At 40.7% G+C, this 23609-nt stretch overlaps 1 protein-coding gene across 3 annotated transcripts in view; it reads left to right on the top strand.

Annotated features, from left to right (window-relative positions):
* rybpb (RING1 and YY1 binding protein b) overlaps positions 1 to 23609 on the top strand; it is a 136124-nt gene that overhangs the window by 87034 nt on the left and 25481 nt on the right. For all 3 annotated transcript variants that reach the window (XM_063067907.1, XM_063067905.1, XM_063067906.1), the window contains exon 3: positions 18906 to 19073. In XM_063067907.1, the coding sequence (XP_062923977.1) occupies positions 18906 to 19073 (168 nt within the window). The remainder of the gene's footprint in view (positions 1 to 18905; positions 19074 to 23609) is intronic.

Here is a 23609-nt window from a genome sequence, read left to right on the forward strand (position 1 = left end):
TCTTCATCTCTTCTACCATTTGTTCTTTCTCTCTGATCCTGGAGTCGTGCGGCCCTGGCCTGATCGGATTCTTGTTCTCTCCTCCATCTGTGCCTGTTGTTGTCATTTTGGAGACGTGCATGCCTGTCCTCCTGTGTCTCGTCTTCTCTCATCTTTTTTGTCCTGACTGTTTGATCCTGGAGTCGTGCAGCCCTGGCCTCATCCGATTGTTGTTTTCTCCCTCTCCTTGCCGCTTCCTGATGACGTTTGGCATCATCTCTTGACCATAATGTCCCCCTTCTCTTTCCACGCGGCATAATTAGGCTATCCATATATTTTTACCCTAATGCTTGATAGAAGATGGGAAGCAGTAACACCAAAGCCTCTAAGCTGCTGAGGCTGGCCGTGCGCATGCGTCGTGGTGTGGCGTTGCGGTCTCCATGGAAGGTGGAGCCGGCTCTACGAGCATTGTGAGGCGCTGCTGAGGCTGGCCGTGCGCATGCGTTGGGCTGTGGCATCCCGATTTCCATGATGGCTGATCGGGTCTCGGGTGAAAGGCAGCCTGTTGATTTTTGGCGGATGAGCAATTTTATACGAATATATAACCCTGAACTTTGCCTGCATTCTGTAAGTTGGAGTGCATTTTAATTCTATTTAGCCAAAAAAAAAGTGCCGCTGTAATGCACCATTTGTGATAATTGGAGGTCACAGACAAAGTATGAGAGTTTTAGTAGTATGTAGATGTGACCAGATTGTCCATATCCTCTTTGGACTGCTCAAATGTTTTGAAGCCTGTGAGTCCCAGTGACCCTAGCATTTGTTCTTTCAATTAGCTTATTTCAGACAATGTCATTGTATCAACGTTGATGAGTTGTATTTCTTGCATATTGCTAGGAAATTGGGAAAATTGTGAGCATTCCGATAGAAAAATGTGGATGTGCTAGTTCATGTTTTCGCGCTTATGGTCTTTCAAAAATGTATTTGTTCAGAAAAATATCATAGCTATAAAGCATCTGTACTAGATTCATCCATTTTTGGTTTGTATTTTGTTCATATGTTTAAATAATTGCCAAGGGTTTCAGAGTAGACATTGTTAAACATTCAATCAAGTCCTTCAGTGATGTTATCTTGACAAAGTCCCATGATATATAAACAAAACATGAATAATATTTTGTCTACAGGGGCCAAGAACTTGATTTGAAGCTTTATGTTCCTTAGCGCTGTTATGATAATGTTTGCAAGGATGTAGTTATTAAATGTTGACATTTATCAGCCTGTATTGTATGAATAGGTTCTCGGGAATTGAAGAATCCCAGTGATCATCTGGTATGCTGACACATGTTGCATAGTTGATCTTTGTTGAACTTGTAAGAAAAATGTCACTACCTTTTTTTTTTTAACTTGCTTTGCATTTTCAACAGTTAGATATAGAATTCTCAGCTATTTGTATTTCAGGATTTTATGAAAAGATGGCCTGCATTTACAGTACTTTTCACAATCTTAACTGGATATTGCAAAGTCATGAAGTACAATATAGCCATAAAGTTGAGTCATTCTGAATACTTGTCCCATGATACAATATTTTGACCAAAGGGTACATATGGATCAGAACATAACCAATGGTTCCTGTGCATTTCTTAATGGAGAGAAGGGGTCATTAATGCCAACTCGGGAGAACAATTGGGACCATGATATCATCGTCAACTGTAAGGCTGTACTGCCTCACAGTTCAGCATTTCTTTGACCCCACTATTTGATCTACAGCCTTTCTGGCCAGGGAATGACTGGTATCATCTCATCATTACCTGACTGTAGGGGAAAAACAGTAACCTACTCCAGTAATGTGTAGTAGAATGTAATTTATATGTGTAAAAGCAATAGGTAGGGAATTAATTATGTACTAGCTAATGTAACTGGTTACGACTACTTGGTAAGGTCCAGAGTTTTTTTTTAATACTCCTGGAAAGGAGCTCTTGAGTACAAATTTAACTCTGTATGAACTTCAAAAGTGGCCAGTTTCTTAATATTTTGAAGCATAGTTTTTTTTCCTCAAAGGTGTCCAGGAAAATAGTACTATATTTCACCTAATTAGAGCTGTTCATGTTCCAAGCATAAATTATTGTACTGTAATCTGAATATATGGTGGTTTGGAAATCCTGGAGTTTCTGCATCTAGCTCTCTTATTGTTACCTATAATACTAAGTGCGCAGGCTGGGTGTCTGGTTGGAGCTGAGACTGGAGTGTAGGTCAAGATTAGGAGTATTGCACTTTTCAATTTCTCAAATTCAAACATACCGATAAACTTATTTGATAAACTGAAAAATACAAGATGTCTCCACCACTCTGGGGTAGATAATTCCACAGATGCATTACTCTCAAAGACAAAATTTCCACAAACATGATCCACCTCTTAAGTTGAAACTAAGTCCTTTTATTCTAAACACTCCCTATAATGGAAACAACTTGACATGTCATTATTCACATGCTTCATGTATGTTTCCATTAAGACCACCTCTCTAAAGAATATGGACCCATCCTGTTTAGCTATTCTCGATAGAGTAATCCCTCATCTTGAGAATCAGCTACATCTTCTGAATATTTTCCAACATTTCATTTTTGCATCTAAATTTTCATCTTGCACATAACTGACTGCACACCTCATCCCTATTTGAAGTCAGTCCCCTTGTTTTGAACAACATATTGGAGAAGCAGCTTTCAATACCACAATTTTCTATGAGATTCCAAAGATAAGAGCTGAAGCACCTCTGATACTCAATGGCATCATCATCACTGAATCCCCCACTATCAACATCCTGGGGGGATGGGGGGGGGTTACCATTGATAGGAAACGGAGCTGGTCTAGCTATATAAACACTGTGCCTACCAGAGCGGGTCAGAGGTTAGGAATCCTGCGGTGTTTAACTCTTCTCCTGACTCCCCAAATCCTGCTCGCCATGTAAAAGGCTCAGGTGAGGAGTGTAATGGAATACTCAGCTCACTCCTGGATGAGTGCAGCTCCATCAACACTCAAGAAGCTAGACACCATCCAGTAAGATGCAGCCAACTTGATTTGTACCCCTTCCACAAGCATCCAAATCCCTCCGCCACTGAGCAGTTGCAGTAGTGTGTACTATCTACAAGATGAACTGCAACAAAACACCAAAGTTCCTAAGGCAGACCCATGACCGCTACCATCTGGAAGGACGACAACAGCGGAAACCTGGGAACACCACCACTTGGAAATCCCCTTCCAAGTCTCTCACCATTCTGACTTGGAAACATATCGCCATTCCTGATTGTCGCTGGGTCAAAATCATGGAATTCCCCCTCTAACAGCACTGTGGGTGTACTTACACCTTGAGAACTGCAGCGGTTGAAGAAGGCATCTTCTCAAGGGCAACTAAGGCTGGGCATTAAACGCTGGCTTAGCTGGTGCTGCCCACATCCCATAAATAAGTAAAAGATAAAACTTCGCTAAAGTGGAAAATCAAAATCAGGAGGCTAGATGAGATGTTAAACCAAGTCCCATGTTCTCATTGAGTCATCCTAATTTTTCAGTGACACTGAAAGTGCTGTATATAATTCCATAATCCTTTCACATTTTTACTTTGATTTTCTGGCAAAGTTTCCTTAGTTCTGTATTTTCCCTTTGTTTTCTATAGCTTCCTGTAGTAATTTAGAATTGCATCGCCAAAGAATGGCAGTTAATTTTTGAGACTCATTTCCAAGTTGCTTGAGAAGCACTGTAGCAATATTAAAAATGCTGAAGAGTATTCATGTGAGGGTAAATAAATTTGAGTGGGCGGAAGTACCCAGAATGATAGGATGACGGATTCTTAAAAACATCTATTGATATTTTTCCAGTTATGGGATTAATATAATGGAAAGCAAATCTCAGTGAAATATATGGGGGGGGGGAATCTCACAGAATTAAGTGTTTTCATTTTTTATTCTAAAACAAAGTCTCAATGATTGACATTGAGTGTTTTGGGAATCATTCACTGAATTCAGCCACTTCGGCAAAACACTGCCTAATATGAGGAACACAATATGACTTGAAATGTTGAATGCTGTTTGGGGAAATGTACAGAACATTAAATGCAGATACTGAAAAATGCAAAAAAAAACGCGAGGCAGGGTAGATGTTTTCAGTTCTTGGGCTAAGAACTAGGGGTTATGGATGCAAAGTTAAATGTAAAAGATTTAATCTGCAGGTGTGAGGAAGTTGTTGAGCAATTTCAATCTATGGCACTATCTGAGGTGAAAAAGTAGGTTTGGTGCTTGGCTGAAGGAAAAACTATGTAAAGAGATTATCCATATCTCTTTTGCTGACAGATAAAATGTCGAATTTTGAAGTGGTTGGAGAAAAGTTTCTCAACTGTAAATCCTATGTATAATGCACAGCTCAACTTTTCTGTGAGGGTTTATTTCCTTCCAGCGAAATGGTACTGGGATTCAGTTTTATTTACAGTCTAGTACCAAACACATTTAGATTAGATTATGAGGACATGCAGTCCTCTTTTATTGTCATTTAGTAATGCATGCATTAAGAAATGATTACACTATTCCTCTGGTGTGATATCACAGAAACACAGGACAGACCAAGACTGAAACTAACAAAAACCACATAATTATAACATATAGTTACAATAGTGCAACTTGATGAAGTACAGGCCATGGGCACAGTAAAAAAAAGTTCCAAGTCTCTCGAAAATCCCACATCTCACGCAGACGGGAGAAAAAAGAAAATTCTCTCTGCCATGCCCGACCATAGTTCGACTCTGAGTCGTCCGAAAACTTTGAGCTCCGATCAGCCCTCCGACACCGAGTACCGAGTACCAAGCACCATCTCTGCTGAACGCTTCGACCCCAGCCTCAGTTGCTAGCAGCAGGCAAAGTCGGGGATTTTGGAGCCTTCCCTCCGGAGATTCTCAATTGCACAGTAGCAGCAGCAGCGAACCGGGCATTTCAGAAATTTCTCCAGATGTTCCTCTGTGCTCTCACGTCTATCTCCATCAAATCAGAATTGTGCATGGCATCCTACTTACAAATATGATATCATTTCACTGGAGAGCTGCGCGCGCTGCGTCGTGCAGCCATCTTCTCTCGCCTCCTCTCATTGCAATATTTGGACTTGTACTCTTTGGTTGCAAGGTTTCATCCTGTTGTCATTACTTGCTTGGGTGTGTTCTACATAGGATAGGAGCAGAGCTTGTATTGAGACATGAGGGTTGTTGCTCATAATTTGTTGATTCAGCCCAGGATTATCTTGATATTAGATCATGTCACTAGTTGCAAGGGCTTCCCTTTAGCACATGTAACAAAGCAAAACAAGAAGTATATCTTATTTATTAATATAGGACAGAACTGTGCTGTCCAGCAACACCCAATTTAATCCTAGCCTAATTACGGGACAATTTACAATGACTAATTAACCTATCAACCATTGCATAATCACAAAATTGCTTGTGGTGTAGATCTGAAATGATCGTGTGAAATATTGGAGCAGTCATACAGACTAGAGTTGTCCAAATTTAGGGTGTCATGGGCTATTTTCATGTGAGCACAGATGATTACTGGTTGAGATTATTGTTGGTACTGGTGCATGTTGTGTTGCTGCTGTGCAACCTCAAAGTAATAGAAAGGTGCCACCAATGCTAAGTCTGAAAAATATTCCATCTTCACTGGAAGAAAAAGTGAACCACTGCTGGTGTCCTTTTGCAAGTAAACTTCCTCAGCATTGTGGACTCAGTTACATTGGGCTCTGTGGAAGCCCCGTTGTTTGCACATCTGACATCCAGCTCCTCCAGTAGATACTCTATTTAGAACAATCTTTTGAAGAGGTTTCCAGTTGAACAGATGAGAAGATTCAAGTTGCAGTCAAAACCGCTGAAAATTTCAAGATTCCTATTAACCCTGAGAATCTTGGACCTTCACTATTCCAAATTAAGAACCTGCATTTCGGATGATACCAAGAGCCTTCAGTCCATTCCACGTTGGTAAAGAGTCTCCATCTTTCACATTGTCCTCATCTCTCATATCAGAGTCCATGGAACGCAAGTGGAATAGTCATTCTCAATTCTGAGGGATCTTGTAAAGAGTCAGTAACTTAAAATTGTACATCATTTTGAGCCCCACAAGAAAACAAACCTGTCTTAATCAAAGGGTATGGCTACTTCAGGCCTTCACCTTATCAGGGGCACTGTCAGAGACTCTACATTTATTCCCTTGCAGGAATAGGCACAATAGGAATCAGCAGGAATGGGGCAACTTGGTAACTCCTGCGTGTGTACTGACCAACAAGTATCTACAATAATTTCATATTCCATCTCTCAGCCCTTGGCTTTCTATGGTATAGAATCTCCAGTGCTCTTCTGAATACTTAAACTTGTGAGTTTCTACCTCCAATGTCCTTTTAGATATCAGCCTCAGGCTGGAAAATAATGGTCTGAAATTCCCACTGCATCTACCATCTCAAATTGGAATGTGTGCCTGTTCACTATAGATGATTCTTCGAAGGAGAAATGTTTCTTACTATCAATCTATGCCCCTATTTTATCTACCATAATCAGGACCCCTTTGAACAGATTTTTTTCCAATCAAACAAACCTGTGCCTATTAACCATGCAAACACGAGGAAATCTGCAGATGCTGGAAATTCAAGCAACACACACAAAAGATGCTGGTGAATGCAGCAGGCCAGGCAGCATCTTTTGGAAGAGGTACAGTTGACGTTTAGGGCTAAGACCCTTCGTCAGGACTAACTGAAAGAAGAGATAGTAAGAGATTTGAAAGTGGGAGGGGGATCATGGGATGGGAAGCCTAGGGAGAAAAAAGGAGCCCAGAGGATGGAGAGCAGGCAAGGAGTTATAGTGAGAGGGACAGAGGGAGAAAAAAAGAGAGAATGAATGAATAAATAAATAAGGGATAGGGTACGAAGGGGAGGAGGGGCATTAATGGAAGTTAGAGAAGTCAGTGATCATGCCATCAGGTTGGAGGCTACCCAGATGGAATATAAGGTGTTGTTCCTCCAACTTGAGTGTGGCTTCATCTTGACAGTAGAGGAGGCTGTGGATAGACATATCAGAATGGGAATCGGACGTGGAATTAAAATGTGTGGCCACTGGGAGATCCTGCTTTCTCTGGGTAGGAGTTCAGTGAAACGGCTCCCAGCCTGCGTCAGGTCTTGCCAGTATATAGAAGGCCACATCAGGAGCACCAGACGCAGTATATCACCCCGGCCGACTCACAGGTGAAGTGTCGCCTCACCTGGAAGGACTGGGGCCCTAAATGGTGGTGAGGGAGGAAGTGTAAGGGCATATGTAGCATTTGTTCCACTTACGAGGATAAGTGCCGGGAGGGAGATCAGTGGGAAGGGATGGGCGGGGGGAACGAATGGACAAGGGAGTCACATAGGAGCGATCCCTGCAGAGCGTAGAAACTAGGGGGGAGGGAAAGATGTGCTTGGTGTTGGGATCCTGTTGGAGGTGGCGGAAGTTATGGAAAATTATATGTTGGACCTGGAGGTTGGTGGGGTGGTAGGTGAGGACAAGGGGAACCCTATTCCTAGTGGGGTGTCGGGAGGATGGGGTGAGAGCAGATGTGCGTGAAATGGGAGTGATGCGTTTGAGAGCAGAGTTGATGGTGGAGGAAGGGAAGCCCCTTAAAAAAGGAAGATATCTCCTTCGTCCTGGAATGAAAAGCCTCATACTGAGAGAAGATGTGGTGGAGACGGAGGAATTGCAAGAAGGGGATGGCATTTTTGCAAGAGACAGGGTGGGAAGAGCAATAGTCCAGGTAGCTGTGAGAGTCTGTAGGCTTATAGTAGACATCAGTAGATAAGCTGTCTTCAGAGATAGAGACAGAAAGATCAAGCAAGGGGAGGGAGATGTCGGAAATGGACCAGGTAAACTTGAGGGCAGGGTGAAAGTCAGTGGCAAAGTTAATGAAGTCAACGAGCTCAGCATGCGTGCGGGAAGCAGTGCCAATGCAGTCATCGATGTAGCGAAGGAAAAGTGGGGGACAGATTCCAGTGTAGGCTTGGAACATGGATTGTTCCACAAAGCCAACAAAAAGGCAGGCATAGCTGGGACCCATATGGGTGCCTATGGCTACACCTTTAGTTTGGAGGAAGTGGACGTAGCCAAAGGAGAAATTATTAAGCTCCACCAGCCTCTGGGTCCAAAATTTAATTCTCCGTAACTTCCGCCACCTCCAACAGGATTCCATCACCAAGCACATCTTTCCTTCTCTTCCCCCGCCCCCACTTTCTGCTTTCCGCCGGGATCGCTTCCTGCGCAACTCCCTTGTCCATTCATTCCCCCCCCCCCCAACCCTTCCCACCAATCTCCGTCCTGGCACTTATCCTTGTAAGCGGAACAAGTGTTACATATGCCCTTACACTTCCTCCCTCACCACCATTCAGGGCCCCAGACAGTCCTTCCAGGTGAGGCGACACTTCACCTGTGAGTCGGCTGGGGTGATATACTGCATCTGGTGCTCCCAGTGCAGCCTGCTATATATTGGCGAGACCTGACACAGGCTGGGAGACCTTTTTTTCTGAGCACCTACGCTCTGTCCGCCAGAGAAAGCAGGATCTCCCAGTGGCTACGCATTTTAATTCCATGTCCAATTCCCATTCTGATATGTCTATCCACAACCTCCTGTACTGTCAAGATGAAGCCACACTCAGGTTGGAGGAACAACACCTTATATTCCGTCTGGGTAGCCTCCAACCTGATGGCATGACCAATGACTTCTCTAACTTCAGTTAATGCCCTTCCTCCCCTTCGTACCCTATCCCTTATTTATCTATCTATCTATCTATTTCTGTTTCTTTTCTCTTTTTTTCTCCCTCTGTCCCTCTCACAATCGCTCCTTGCCTGCTATCCATCCTCTGGGCTCCCCTCCCCCTTTCTTTCTCCCTAGGCTTCCCGTCCCATGATCTTCTCCCTTCTCCAGTCTTGTATCTCTTTTTTGCCAATCAACTTTCCAGCTCTTAGCTCCATCCCTCCCCCTCCTGTCTTCTCCTATCATTTTGGATCTCCCCTCTCCCCCTCCCACTCCCACTTTCAAATCTCTTCCTCTAGATGCTGCCTGGCCTTCACCAGCATTTTTTGTGTGTGTGACTAATAACCATGTTAGTTTCATTCATAAATGAAACTGCACTCAGAAAGTTGCTGCACTCAATGTTTTCTGACATTCCTATTGTGAACAAATCAAGCGAAGTACTGAATATTTATATTTTAAGTTTCTTATTTTTCCAACAGTTGGCTGCTTGTCATAATCAGAAATGCGAACTCCGAGTGGTAGTGAGGATTGTTGATTAAAATCTGTTTAGTGAATCAATTAATATTTCTACAAATCTTTTATGAAATTTAAATTGTTCCTCAAACATTTGGCTTCCCATATTACCAGATCAGAAGCCTTGTAATATATTCATAGCTAAGACATGCAACAAAAATGATCTTGTATGAATGAATTAAGATGTAAAGAACTGCTCATCCTAATTCCTAATGTGATTAGTGAAAAATAATGCTGGAGCAGTTGGAGCATTTTAGTCAAAATTTCATTAAGGACAAAGTTCCTTAATTGCAGAGTAGCCCAACAAAAACGGCTGCATATTTGAACTACTGATGATTATCTGAAGTACTGAGATGACCTGTTATCATACTAATAATGTTTTGAAATTTAAATTGAAGTTTGAGGTGTGTGTTCTGTGCAAAATTAAAAATACAAACAGTACCCCATTTGTTTTGCACTAATTATTTAAAAACTGTAAATCAACATAAATTCAAAGAAGGTACATCTATAAAATGCACATACAAAGTAGTAAACAAGAGGACTTTTTAAAGTAACTTGCTTCCTCTGCCTGCAATTCTGCCTCTTGGCCTGCGCCCTAATGAGTTCTTGTGTTCTCTTCTCGGACTTCCAGCCAGGTACAAGTACTGATTGCAACTGACGCTTTTATGACAAACTTTCCAATTTCATCTGGGCATGTCTGGCTCAGCACTATTTATGCCATCCTCCTGATTGGTTTGTCCTTAGCTAATCGGATTTCTGCTCTCCCTCCTTGTTTAAAATTGAATTCCAGTTCTTTCTTAGAGGGAGACCTTCATCTTTGTTAAAACTCTTTTGCTCTAGTTTTATTTCAAAGACTTTTGAGACCACCTGGTAAAGGAAGCCATGAAATAAAACTAGAGGAAAAGAATTTTAACGAAGACTAAGGTTTCGCTCTAAGTAAAAACTGGAGTGGAAACCTGATTGATTAGTCCTCATCCAATAAGGAGGGATGGATGACAGGATATAAATAGCACTATACTAGATGTGCCCAAGCATTATCCCTGATGAAAATGGCAGAGTTTGTCATTAAAACATTGGTTATAATTGATACTTAAACCCAACTGGAAGCCCAAGAAAAGTTTATTCATCATATATGCTGGGAAAGCACTGGATTCTTTTTCTTAGATCCTGTGCCTAGCCTGGCCATTTGTGAGAGGAAGTAAAAGATCCCTGTATATATTAGAAAATGAAGACTATAGTGTTCCACAAGGGTCGGGGTTGAAATTGCTATTAACAATTTAAATAAAATAGTGATTCAGAACTTGGAATCAAAACAATATCTACATCTGAAAATTGTACCAAAATATTGGTGGGTTAAGGTGGCTGGAAAACACTTCAGAATCAGGTTTAATATCACCAGCCTATGTTGTAAAGTTTGTTAACTTTGTGGCAGCAGTACAATGCAATACATGATAAATATAGAAAAGCTAAATGAATTGTCCTAAGTATATACTGTATGTATATTAAATAGTTACTAATAGTAGTGCAAAAATGGAAATTAAAAATAGTAGTAGTGTTCGTGGGGTCAATGCCCATTTAGAAATCATATGGCAGAGGGGAAGAAACTGTTCCTAAATTGCTGAGTGTGTGCCTTCAGAGTTCTGTACCTCCTTCCTGATGGTAACAATGAGAAGAGGGCATGTTCTTTGTGATGGGGGTCCTTAGTAATGGATACCACCTTTTTGGTGGTATCCTAAGGGCACTGCTCCTTGAAGAGGTCTTGGATACTACAGAGGCTAGTGCCCATGATGGAACTGACTAGTTTTACAACTTCCTGTGGTTTCTTTTGATCCTGAGCCAGTAGCGCCTGCACCCGCCCGGACCAGATGATTTAGCCAGTTACAATGCCCTCCACAGTGCATCTGTGGAAGTTTTTGAGTGTTTTAAGTGACAGACCAAATCTCCTCAAATTCCTAATGAAATATAGCCACTGCCTTGCCTTCTTTATAGCTGCATCATTGTGTTGGGACCAGATTAGATCCTCAGAGATATGGACATGAGAATCAGGAGATAATTGCAATGTTTCAGAGTACTAACTTGCAGAATGGGCAAATACTTAGCAAGTGAGCTCAGTGTAGATGAGTGAAAGGATCGATGTTTTGGTAGGAAGAAGATGGAAATTACTTGGAAACTGGGGTTTAAGTATTAACAGTTAAAAGTGGTTGTGATTATAATAGAAAGGTGATGGCTTATTTTGCAGAAAATGCATGTAATATTCTTACTTCATTCTCCTTGTGCTGGAAATAGTTAAAGGGCATCTTATTGTCATAGACGGTGATTTCATAACTTGCCTTCCTCTTTTAATCACTTTTTGACCTAAGATAACAAAAAGTCCAGCAGAGTGGGAGCAAATGCATGTGATTTCAAAGCCCACCATTGGCTGATGTGAAATTTAAATCCACTCTTTTTTTAAAGCTAACACTAAAACTGTTGGATAACTGTAAAAACTTGATTCTCCAGTGTCCGTAGAGGATGAAACATCCTGTCTTTGCTTAGCCTGGCTTCTGTGTATCTTTGCACGTGCAGCAATGTGGTTGGCTTTTAAGCTAAGTTTAAGCAAAAAAGATAAAACCAACCAAATCACTTGGTGTTGACTAAGGTGCTGATCCGGTCCTGACATGGCCAAGTAAAACTTTATCTTAAAAAAAATTTATTGAGATAGGGCATGGAGTCTGTCGTTCCAGCCCGTAAAACCATGCTGCACAACTTAATCCTGACCTAATCAAGGGACAATCTACAATGGCCAATTAACCTACCAACCAGTATGACTTTGCCAGGTCTTCCTCACAAACATCTTGAAATGGGTATCTAAATTGGGAGAGCTATCCCGCATGACTAAGCAAGCTGCAGTCTGATTGTAATTTTGTGAGAATGGTTATGTCAGACCTCTCCCTATTGTCCTCTTGTTATATCCAGTCATTTGGGCAGAGTCACGTCCAGCATACTGGATGGATGAGATCCACATTGAGATCCAATAGCCAGGAAGGCGGTTCTGTAATGCTCTGTGAAGGAAGCAGGGCATGATGAGGCACAACAATAGTCACTGCAACCGAAGAAGACACCAGTTGTGACATCTACTTGTACTGCTGGCTAGAGATTTCCATGGTTGATAGTGTCACTGCCCCTGCAGCAGCTTAAAAAAAATCCTCCCGCACAGTTTCCTGTTATTATTGAATACCCTGGGCAACCACCAGTAGTATTGAGCGTGTTCTAATTTGTTCTGCATTTTATTTAAATGCATAAGTTGTTAATAATTTAAACAGTAGTTTGTCTTTTTCTATACCTTTTAACTATTTCCATGAAACATCAGCTAATTGGGCAGCCACTTAATTGGGCCAAAATGTACTGTGTCCCAATAAATTAGAATCCACTGTACTAATACAGGCAATATTCACCCAGACTGCTTCTCGGTTCTGTCTTACAAGGAGGATTGGAGAATAGAGTTCTTGCCTATTCAGTCCACAAAAAAGAATTAGAAGATACCTAACTGAAATGTGCAAAATTCTTAGAGGACTTGATGGGAAGGCTTGTGAAAGAGTCCAATAATCAAGACAAATTAGAAATGAAATGAGGAGAAATTTCTTCAATGAAGCTGACGGATCTTCAAAATTTTCTATCCCAAAGGGCAGAGGCAGCTTGGTCATTGCTTTTATTCAAATCTGGGATATTAGAGTTCAGGGATACAGAGGTAAGAAAAGATGCAGGGACAGCAGATCAGATATGAAATTTTAAATGGTAGGCCAGTTTTGAAGGAAGAAATAGATGACTCTTGATACTACTTTTTATGATCATGGGTTTGCTGCCTGGAAATGATAGTCCTAAGAGTTGTCAGATTTGCTCTGGCCCCCATAAAATCACTTCTTACCCACTGTCCTTTAACCGATGAACAATACTTGAAGCAGCACTGGATACAATTTTGATTATTGTTACAGATGGCCCCTAGTGAGCGTACTGAAGACTTGTCTTTGGTTCTAGCTGCATCTCTCGTACTTGTTTCAATGCAGTTGCAGCGTTGAAATCTAGAAACTGATAGGATGATTTGAACTCTGAACCACGGTATGGATAAGTCACTAACTATTGATTGTGAACTCATTTTAGTGAGCATCTGAAATGAATGCTTTAACAAAACAGGTCTTTTGGCTTTGGCATCTGACAACAACTGAGTTATCAATATTATGCCTGGAAACAAAGTCCACCAGTAGAACATTTGGTCAGATAAAATGTTTTTATTTTTGAGCTGTATTTTTCAATATAATAAATGATTTAAGATAATATTTTTTCAGGTTATTCTCTATCTTGATCATGCTTTGTTATATTAAAGTTTGAATGCAGCGTGAGGAGCAGCAGTATTTAACTACTTGACCACTTAGTTGTCCATGACAGTAATTTTGAGTCTTCAGTGTAGTGCATATAATTTGGGGTCCCCTGCATTACAGCCATATTCATTATGGAAACTTGCCCTTACAGAATTCAGGAGTTACTACCCAAAATCTTGAGATGGCTAAATAAGATAGTCTCTTACAGAATTTATTGGAGTCCATATCTCAAAAGAGGGGAGCCATGGAGTCATAAGTAGCTAGCCATCTGGACACAAGCTGGGGTCTAATCAGCCCCGACTGGGTCACCTGGAGGAGGTTGTATGATATTGAAAGACCCGAAACACCCGATGATTCCAGGAACATCACTGAAGATGTGTCCAGAAGCATCAATAGATGTATGTACACAGGAGGGGGATGAATAAAAAGTAAATACAATGCTTTTCATCGGGCATTTCCTGATGCGTATATAGTTGACAATACTTTTAAGGTAAATCACAATATGGATCATTTTCTGGGAATGTAATTTCACTGCCACCCACAGCATTATTTGGGAGCGGGGAATGCATGGTCACATCTGCATAATGTCTATTGTGAATGTGATATTATAATATGCTGAATACATAAACCACTGTAGAAGGTGTACTGAATTTCATTGTAACTTTCCCCAATATTATTCTTCGCACATTGAATCAGCTTAGGGATGGATGTAACCATTTAGTTATCACTAAGGTGATTCAAAGCATAAAGGAGGAAAGAATATTGGGAGAAAAGTACAGTGAAATTTAGTACACTTTATTGTATTCATTTCTTGCCAGTAGGCCTTGTTCCATTGGGACAAAGGGTGATTAAATATGCTAATAATTGAGTGTTATTGCTGCTGCTGTATTCAAAATTGTTTTAGATGATTTGTCAGTTGGTTTTTCTGTGCAGTCAAATTTTAAATAAATCAGATGAAAAGGGTTGGAACTGTTTTCAATTCAAAATGTTATGGGATTGCCATCTTGAGGATTTCTTCAAGGCATTTCTTTTGACAACTACAAAAGTTTTCAAGACATGGGACAGGGCCATGATTCCCTGGTTATTTTGATGGGCAGATTTGATCAACATCTGAAGGCACAGATTCACTGCAGAAGTGCATAATAAATGCATTCATTGATGCTGGAGCAGGATGTTTCTTCTGGAGTCAAGCAGTGGGTGATGTAGCACAGGTTAAACTCTTGCTGCTTAAGAGCAACCCAGTTAGCTCCTCTTTGCTTTTTTAGGCTTCTGGGTTTTTCTGTTGTTCAGTTCTCTTCTGAATGTTGCCATTCTTTAAGACATTTCATTCTGAGTCATAGCTCACATTTTTTTGGTTACATCTAGTAAAATATGTGGCCTGCTGCTTTTCACATGTGTCATTAGTAAAAGTTCTCTTTATTTTCTACAACAAGCTCTTTGTGCTTTTACTTGACTGTGATAGCAACATCCCCAACTTCAGTCTGCTTGTGAATGAAGTTTGGCATCTATAGTACCATTCCAATGCTCGGAGCTGAATATAGTATTTCAGCTGAGACCTACCAGTCAGACTGGTCTCTATTAATAAAGCCAGTGGTAAACCTTGCTTTGTTAACCTTTCTCAATATGTTGTATTGCTAATAGTTATTTTAAAAAAAATCATATTGCTTTTCATTCTTTCTACCAAAATGTAGTTATTCTGCATTAACCTGTGCTGCTCCATATATTTAGCAAGTCTGTTACTCTCCTCCCTATTATTGTGAGAGCATTTTAACAAGGTTGAAATTTTGTACATATCCAGTCCATTAAAATATATCAAAAAATTGGTTTAATACTGGCACCCGTGATGTACCACTGACATGAAATGCTGTGCTGTGTTCACCGAGCTTGGCAATTAACTTGCAGACGTTTCGTCCATCGAGGTGACATCCTCAGTATGCAGTTTGTGTTTCTCTCTGGGAGTGCTCATGTTTATATAGGCACCTACCTGTTCACTTGCCTTGGTCTAGATTGGCTACCCCTTCAGTTGACTTTCAAATTCTATTGGCTTGTGTTTCTTTGACTCTTAGGGGTTCATAGATGGTGTCTATTTTGAACTGTTTATTTATTGAGTTACAGGTTTCCCCCGCCATCTGAAGGTAGAGCATTCCTATGAAACGGTTTGTAAGCCGAAATGTCGTAAAGCTAAGAAGCAATTACCATTTATTTACATAGGAAAATTTTGTGAGTGTTCGCAAACCCAAAAATAACCTACCAAATCATGCCAAATAACACATAAAACCTAAAATAACAGTAACATGTAGTAAAAGCAGGAATAATATGATAAATACACAGCCAATATAAAGTAGAAATACTTTTTCACAATCATTACTGAACTGTTCTCCGTAGCGAAAATCTCATCCAAGCGCCATCGGCAGAAAATCTCATGCAAGCGCCGTTGGCAAGAACACTCTCTCCAGTAACCTTTAAGCTATGAAGCTGCCAAATCATACCAAATAACACGTAAAAATACACAGCTGATATAAAGTAGAAATAATGTATGTACAGTGTAGTATCACTTACTGGAATTGGGACAGCGCCGAGCACACTGATGATGGTGTGTCAGACTGAGTCGGAGTTTGGGTGGTGCAGTGGCCCCCCACCCTCCAGGCTGCTGAGCGATACATTGCTGCGAAGAATGCAGGGCTCCAGCGGTAGCCGGAAGGTACACAGCACATCTTTAAGAAAAAAGCTGAAACAAACATGCTAATTAATTAGGTGCTGCCCGGCACGTAATTGTCGGCCCAGATCAGTGCCGATTTTCCCATTGCGTCATCTCTGATCTGGACCGACAATTACGTGTCGGTGGCACCTAATTAACTAGCGTGTTTATTTCGGCTTTTTTCTTAAAGATGTGCTGTGTGCGTCCCGGCTACCATTGCATTTTCCACGAATCGGTATCTGTCCGTAGCCTGGGGGTTGGGGTGGTGGGACACCGGAGTGTCATCTCATTCCCTGTTTCCATTAGAGCAGGCAGCTCATCTTCTTCTATCTCTGCCCGCCTTGATGTTGAAGGTCGAGGTTCGTCGTCTGCTGTGGCTGATGTGGAAGGCTTGCTTGACTGCTGAACCTCGCGCATTTTTCTATCACATAGTTCTTTAATAAGGACTCAAACCATCCTGCAAATATCTCCTAAACCAACGTACCCTTTCAAAATTACAGTCGTACTTTATCATTACTCATTCGGTTTCGATTGTTATCCTTTTTTCTTCCAATTGCATCAGCTCTTCATCTGTCAGTTCTTGGTCATGGGATGCCAAAACCTCTTCAACATCATGTTCGTCAGCTTCCACAAGCCAAACTCACGTTGTCCTTACTTCATTCACCACGATCAAAATGCTTAATTATGTCTAGTTTTACCATAAGTGTAACACCCTTACGAGCTCTTTCAGGCTTTTCTGATACCTTAGAACTCATCTTGCAAATGGCTGCTCACAGGCACGTGTTTCAGCAATGCTGTTCCGAATCCGGGGGAGAGCGGCTGCTCGGGGCACGCTCTGCCTTTCATCGCGCGCTGAATTTTTTTTCGTAACAGTGAAAACACCTTCTGAAAGTGAAAACAGGGTACTAATGTAGGTCTTTCGTAACAGTGAGGTTTCGTAAAGCGAATGTTCGAAAAGCGGGGGACACCTGTATCAGAAACTAAAAGTTCTCGTGCCTGCTTAGTGTTTGTCTGCCTCAGAATCTCTGTGGTGTCCCAGTGAAAGTGGTGTCCTTCTCAGTTTTCACGTACCCAGATCACCGGCAGTGGATCATGTCTGTATTACCAGTACAAATACCTCAACCTGGGCTACCAATGTTCACTGCCATTCTTATTGCTATGGCATACTAAATATTAAGAAGGTAAAGGGCATATTTTAGTAATGCTGCTTACATGAATGAAAATAAAAACATTTTAAACTCAAAGTGCTACTTCGGCCCGCGTAAATAAGATTCATTTTTTAGGAAGCTGAAGTGATTTAAAGATATAGATTATGACAAAACAAAGTACTTCAAGCAATTACTTTTAAATGTGTCTGAGGGTGTTTTTTTTTATGCCTAATGTTATTACCACCGACAAAAAAACATGCATTTGTTTTCTTTGGGTTTCTTGCCAGTGTGTATTTACATTATTAGTTACTCATTGTGTTGATTGACTCTACAAATATCTCACAGTTTGACCTCTGAGCTTCTCAAAAATTTTAGAATTTTTTAAAAGATTTTTCAATTTTCTATCTGGGTACTTTGAAATTTTAACTAGATCCTTTGAGAAGGTTGACTTGTCCTCAAATGATGACCAAGATTAAAATTGATTACATAATAAAATATCAGGAATGAATATAGAAATGCTGACTATTATGCAATAGGTCAGACAGGTGACAAATGCCTTCTCACCATTCCTCTTCTGAAAAGTAAATTCTTGTTTCCACTGTTCCAGTTGTGATGAAGGGTCATAGAAATGGTGTTTCTTTCTCGCTGTCTCTGGAACTGATATTTGACATGAGTAACTCTGGCAACTTTCTGTTCTGATTTCAAACTTCTTTCACTTTACAAATACAAATGTAAGTTGTGAGTAAGGGCAAATATTAATGTATATGAAGCTTGCTTTCCTTGCAGTAGATTACTTAAGTCACAATCAGACTTAACTACTGCATTTGCTTTGCCTTCCGCTGCCACTTTCTGTAAATAATTATTATGCAACATTTTTGCCCCTTGTTTCTAATACCTGCGATCTTTTATTTGTTCAACTCTGCTTAAACCCCGTCCTTTGGTTCTTGAATGTATTCACCCTATGCTTTTTATTGTCAGTAGTCCTTACAGATATCTGGGACTCGTACATAGCAATTACAACAATCTTTTTATTTGTCCTTGAACTAATGATTGTGGAATCTTGACTTTCATGGTTCAGTGTCTGTTTCCCATGTGGAGCATTTTAGGTGTTTCCAGTAGATAGAAATGCACAGATATTTTTGGTAATGTAATAGTATGCAAAGACACTTCCACACTTTTAACTTGTGCTGTAAAGTTGCATATGTTTATAGACTGTCACTTGGACAAGCAAGTCTTTTTTTTGTCCCAGCCTATTTAGATATTTTTAAGTCATTCTAAAATTTAGTAGTGTTTGGGATTTGATGTATTTTGATTGTGTTTTTAGTTTTGGAACTACTGTTTCATACTATTACCTACCTAGAGTATTTGTTTGTAGAAATGTGCTATCATATAATAAAAGTAATGCATCTCTTTTAATTGCAGAAAGCCAAGAATAAACTCACAGCTGGTTGCACAACAAGTAGCACAGCAGTATGCAACACCTCCACCTCCAAAGAAAGAGAAGAAGGAAAAAGTTGAAAAAGATAAACCTGACAAAGAAAAAGAAGTAAGCTCAAATGCAAGCAAAAAGAACAGCAACAAGAAAATAAAGTAAGAGGAGTGCTGAAACATTTTTATAAATTCTAATATTTTATATTTTAACAGTCTTCCTTAGTCAGAGATCTCATTGTTCAGAATTTATAGTTGAAGATTTATTAACAACATTAAACTTATATAATTTAAAAATAGTCTTGTAGCTACTGTGCTAATTCAGTGGAATTGTATAATTGGATAATGCGGCTTTCTCCAGAAATAGTGACATTCTTAACTTAGAATTCAGACATACAAAATGCATGAAGACTATGTAGGTGCCCTGCATTCATCAAGTTAATGCTGAATATTTATACTAATTCCACTTCCCGTTCTATTCCTAAATCCCTTGGTACCCTGAATGCATAACAATGCATTAATCTTTTTGAATAAAGCCATAGACTTGTCGACTGTGGCATTCTGTGGAGAAGAATTTCAAAGATCTGCAATCTTAGTAGAAATAAATTCTCACTGCAGTTCTATAGTGACTGATTTCTTTGTAGTAAATTTACAAGCCCCTGTCTCATCAGAGGAAAGAGTTTCTCAAGATCTGTGCAAACCCTCTAACGAGTTTCATTTCAATGAGATTCAAGTTTGGGAATTAAAAAGTGGAGGAAATGGGCACATTCTATATAATCCATTGGTATATGGCTGCTTGCTGTCTAATTCCAGGAAATGAACTAGGAATATTTGTTCTACCTCAAAACCAAGTATGTCCTTACCAAGGTAAGGATTCTAAACCATTCGCCTAAGTCTTGTACAATTGCATATATAGTTTCCTTAGTCTAACTGCCTTAGAATCAACAAAGCTTAAGGTACCATTTGGCTTTTTAATTGCTTTGTACAAGAACCTTAATACCTCTGAATGTCAATGTTTTCTAGCTTGTTGGGAACCAGAGTGCCAGGACATATAGTGGAGAGGTTGTGGGGACATGCTGTTAAGACTTCAGACAGAATCTGAGCATGAGGCGACTAATGTCCTGTCTTGGTGCAAAAAGTATCATAGGAAAGGCAGAAGAACTCGGAGTATGGATCAACACCTGGAATTATGATATTGTAGCCATTAGTGAGACTTGGTTGCAGGAGGAGCAGGACTGGCAACCTGGTATTCCAGGTTCCGTTGTTTTAGATGCAACAGGCTGGAAGGGATTAAAGGAGAATGGATGGTGATACTAGTCAGGGAAAATGTCATAGCAATGCTCAGACAGGACAGACTGGAGAACTCATCTAGTGAGGCTTTATGGGTGGAACTGAGGAATAAGAAAGATATGACTGCATTAATGGGGCTATATTACAAAACACTGAATAGTCCAAGGGATTTCGAGGAACAAATTTGTAGAGAGATCATAGACTGTTGCAAAAAAACATAAGATTGTTATACAGCAACACAATGCTGGAGGAACTCGGGCCAAAACGTTGACTGTACATTTTTTCCATAGCTGCTGCCTTCTGCTGAGTTCCTCCTGCATTTTGTGAGTGTTGGTTGGATTTCCAGCATCTGCAGATTTTCTCTTGAATGTGGGGTTGTTATAGAGGGTAATTTTAACTTTCCACATATTAACTGGGGCATCCATACTGTAAAAGATAGATGGGATAGAGTTTGTCAGGTGTGTTCAGGAAAATTTCCTTAATCAGCACGTAGTAGTCCCAGCCAGAGAGTGTGTGATACTTGATCTATTAGGGAATGAGACAGGGCAGGCGATACAAGTTTGTATAGGGAAACACTTTCCATCTAGTGATCACAATGCTATTAGTTTCAAAATAAGTATGCAAAATGTTAGGTCTGCTCTGCGAGTTGAGATTCTAAATTGCAGAATTTTGATGGTATCAGAAACGATCTGGAAAGTGTGGATTGGGACAGGCATTTTTCTGGCAAAGGTGTACTTGGTAAGTTGGAGACCTTCAAAACTGAAATTTTGTGAGTACAAAGCCTGTATGTACCTGTCAGACCTAAAGGTAAGGATAACAGGTGTAGGGAACCTTGGTTTTCAAAAGATATTAAGGCACTGATTTTTTTTTTAAAGAGCTGCATAGCAGGTATTGGCAGGTAGGAACAAATGAGGTGCTTGTGGAGTATAAGAAATACAAGAAAAAAAATAAATCAGGAGGGTTGAAAGAAGGCACAAGATTGCCCTAACAGACAAGGGGAAGGAGAATCCTAAGGGATTCTACAGATATGTTAAGAGCAAAAGGATTGCAAGAGACAAAATTGGTCCTCTGGAAGATCAGAATGGTAATCCATGCATGGAGCCAAAAGAGATGGGGGTAGAATTTAAATTATTTTTTTGCATCTATATTTACTCAGAAGCAGTATCAACTTCATAAACCCTATACAGATTACAGAGGAGGAGCAGTTTGCTGTTCTGAGGCAAATTAGGGTGAATAAATCCCCGGACCCTGACGAGGTGTTCCCTCGCTCTCTATGGGAGGCAAGTGCAGAAATTGCCAGGACCCTAGTAGAGATATTTAAATTCACCATAGTGATACAAGAGGATTAGCGGATAACCAATGTTATTCTGCTGTTTAAGAAAGACTCTTAAAAATAAAGCAGGAAATTGTAGGTGGTGAGCCTAACATCAGCAGTGGGAAAATTATTGGAAGGTGTTCTAAGGGACCAGATATGAGTATTTGAATAGGCACGGACTGATTAAGGATAGTCAGCATGTCTTCATGTCTAACCACCTTGGAGTTTTTCAAGGAAGTTACCCGGAAAGCTGATCAAGGCGAGACATGTGGACTTTAGCAAGGCATTTGACTAGGTCCAGCATGGGAGGTTGGTCAAGAGGGTTAAGTCACTTGACATTTAAGATGAGGTAATAAATTGGATTAGGCATTACCTTTATGGGAGGAGCCAGAGGGTGGTAGTCGACGGTTGCTTCGCTGACTGGAGACCTGTGACTAGTGGAGTGCTGCAGGAATCGGTGCTGTGTCCCTTGTTTGTCATCTATATCAACATAACATGGTAAACTAGATCAGGAAATTTGCAGATGACACCAAGATTGGGGGTGTAGTGGATAGCGAGGAATACCAACATGGCTTGCAGGGGAATCTGAACCAGCTTGGAAAATGGGCTGAAAATTTGCATATGGAATTTAATGCAGATGAGTGAAGTATTACACTTCAGGATTAATCAGGGTAGGTCTTACACAGTAAACAGTAGGGCACTGAGGAGTGTAGTAGAACAAAGCAATCTAGGAACATAGATTGATAATTCATTGAAAGTGTTTTCACAGGTGAATATGGTTGTAAAGAAAGCTTTTGCCACATTGGCCCTCATAAGTTAACAGGAGATGGGATGTTGAAGTTGTACAAGACATTGGTGAGGCCTAATTTGAGTATTCTGTGCAGTTTTTGTCACGACATACAGTAAAGATGTAAATAAGATTGAAGGGGTATAGAGAAAATTCGCAAGGATGTTGTGGGACTGGGGACCTGAGTTACAACGAAAGACTGAAAAGGTTAGGACATTATTCATAGAAACCTAGAAAACCTACAGCACCAATACAGGCTCTTCGGCCCACAGTGCTGTGCCGAACATGTACATACATTAGAAATTACTTAGGATTACCCATAGCCCTCTGTTTTTCTAAGCTCCATGTACCTATCCAGGAGTATGTTAAAAGACCCCTATCGTATCTGCCTCCACCACCGTTGCTGGCAGCCCATTCCATGCATTCACCACTCTCTCTGCTGCCTTAAACAAAACAAAACAAAAACAAACTTGCCCCTGACATCTCCTCTGTACCTCCTTCCAAGCACGTTAAGACTGTGCCCTCTCGTGTTAGCCATTTCAGCACTGGGAAAAAGCTTCTGGCTATCCACACGATCAATGCCTCTCATCATCTTGTACACCTCTGTCAGGTCACCTCTCATCCTCTGCCACTCCAAAGAGAAAAGGCCGAGTTCACTCAACCTATTCACATAAGGCATGCTCCCCAATCCAGGCAACATCCTTGTAAATCTCCTCTGCACCCTTTCTATAGTTTCCTCATCCTTCCTGTAGTGAGGCGACCAGAACTGAGCACAGTACTCCAAGTGGGGTCTGACCAGGGTCCTATAGAGCTGTAACATTACCTCTTGCCTCTTAAACTCAATCCCACAGTTGATGAAGGCCAATGCACTTCTTAACCACAGAATGAACTTGCACAGCAGCTTTGAGTGTCCTATGGACTTGGACCCCAAGATCCCTCTGATTCTCCACATTGTCAAGATTCTTACCATTAATACTATATTCTGCCATCATATTTTACCTACCAAAATGAACCACCTCACACATATCTGGGTTGAACTCCATCTGCCACTTCTCAGCTCAGTTCTGCATCCTGTTGATGTTGTGCTGTAACCTCTGACAGCCCTCCACACTATCCACAACACCCCCACCCTTCGTCATCAACAAGTTTAATAGCCCATCCCTCCACTTCCTCATCCAGGTCATTTATAAAAATCACAAAGAGAAGGTTCCAGAACAGATCCCTGAGGCACACCACTGGTCACCTCAGAATATGAGGTAAATATGACCCGTTTACAACCACTCTGTGCCTTCTGTGAGCAAGCCAA

Source organism: Mobula hypostoma, chromosome 15 (genome assembly GCF_963921235.1).
Source record: "Mobula hypostoma chromosome 15, sMobHyp1.1, whole genome shotgun sequence".
Classification (NCBI taxonomy): domain Eukaryota; kingdom Metazoa; phylum Chordata; class Chondrichthyes; order Myliobatiformes; family Myliobatidae; genus Mobula; species Mobula hypostoma.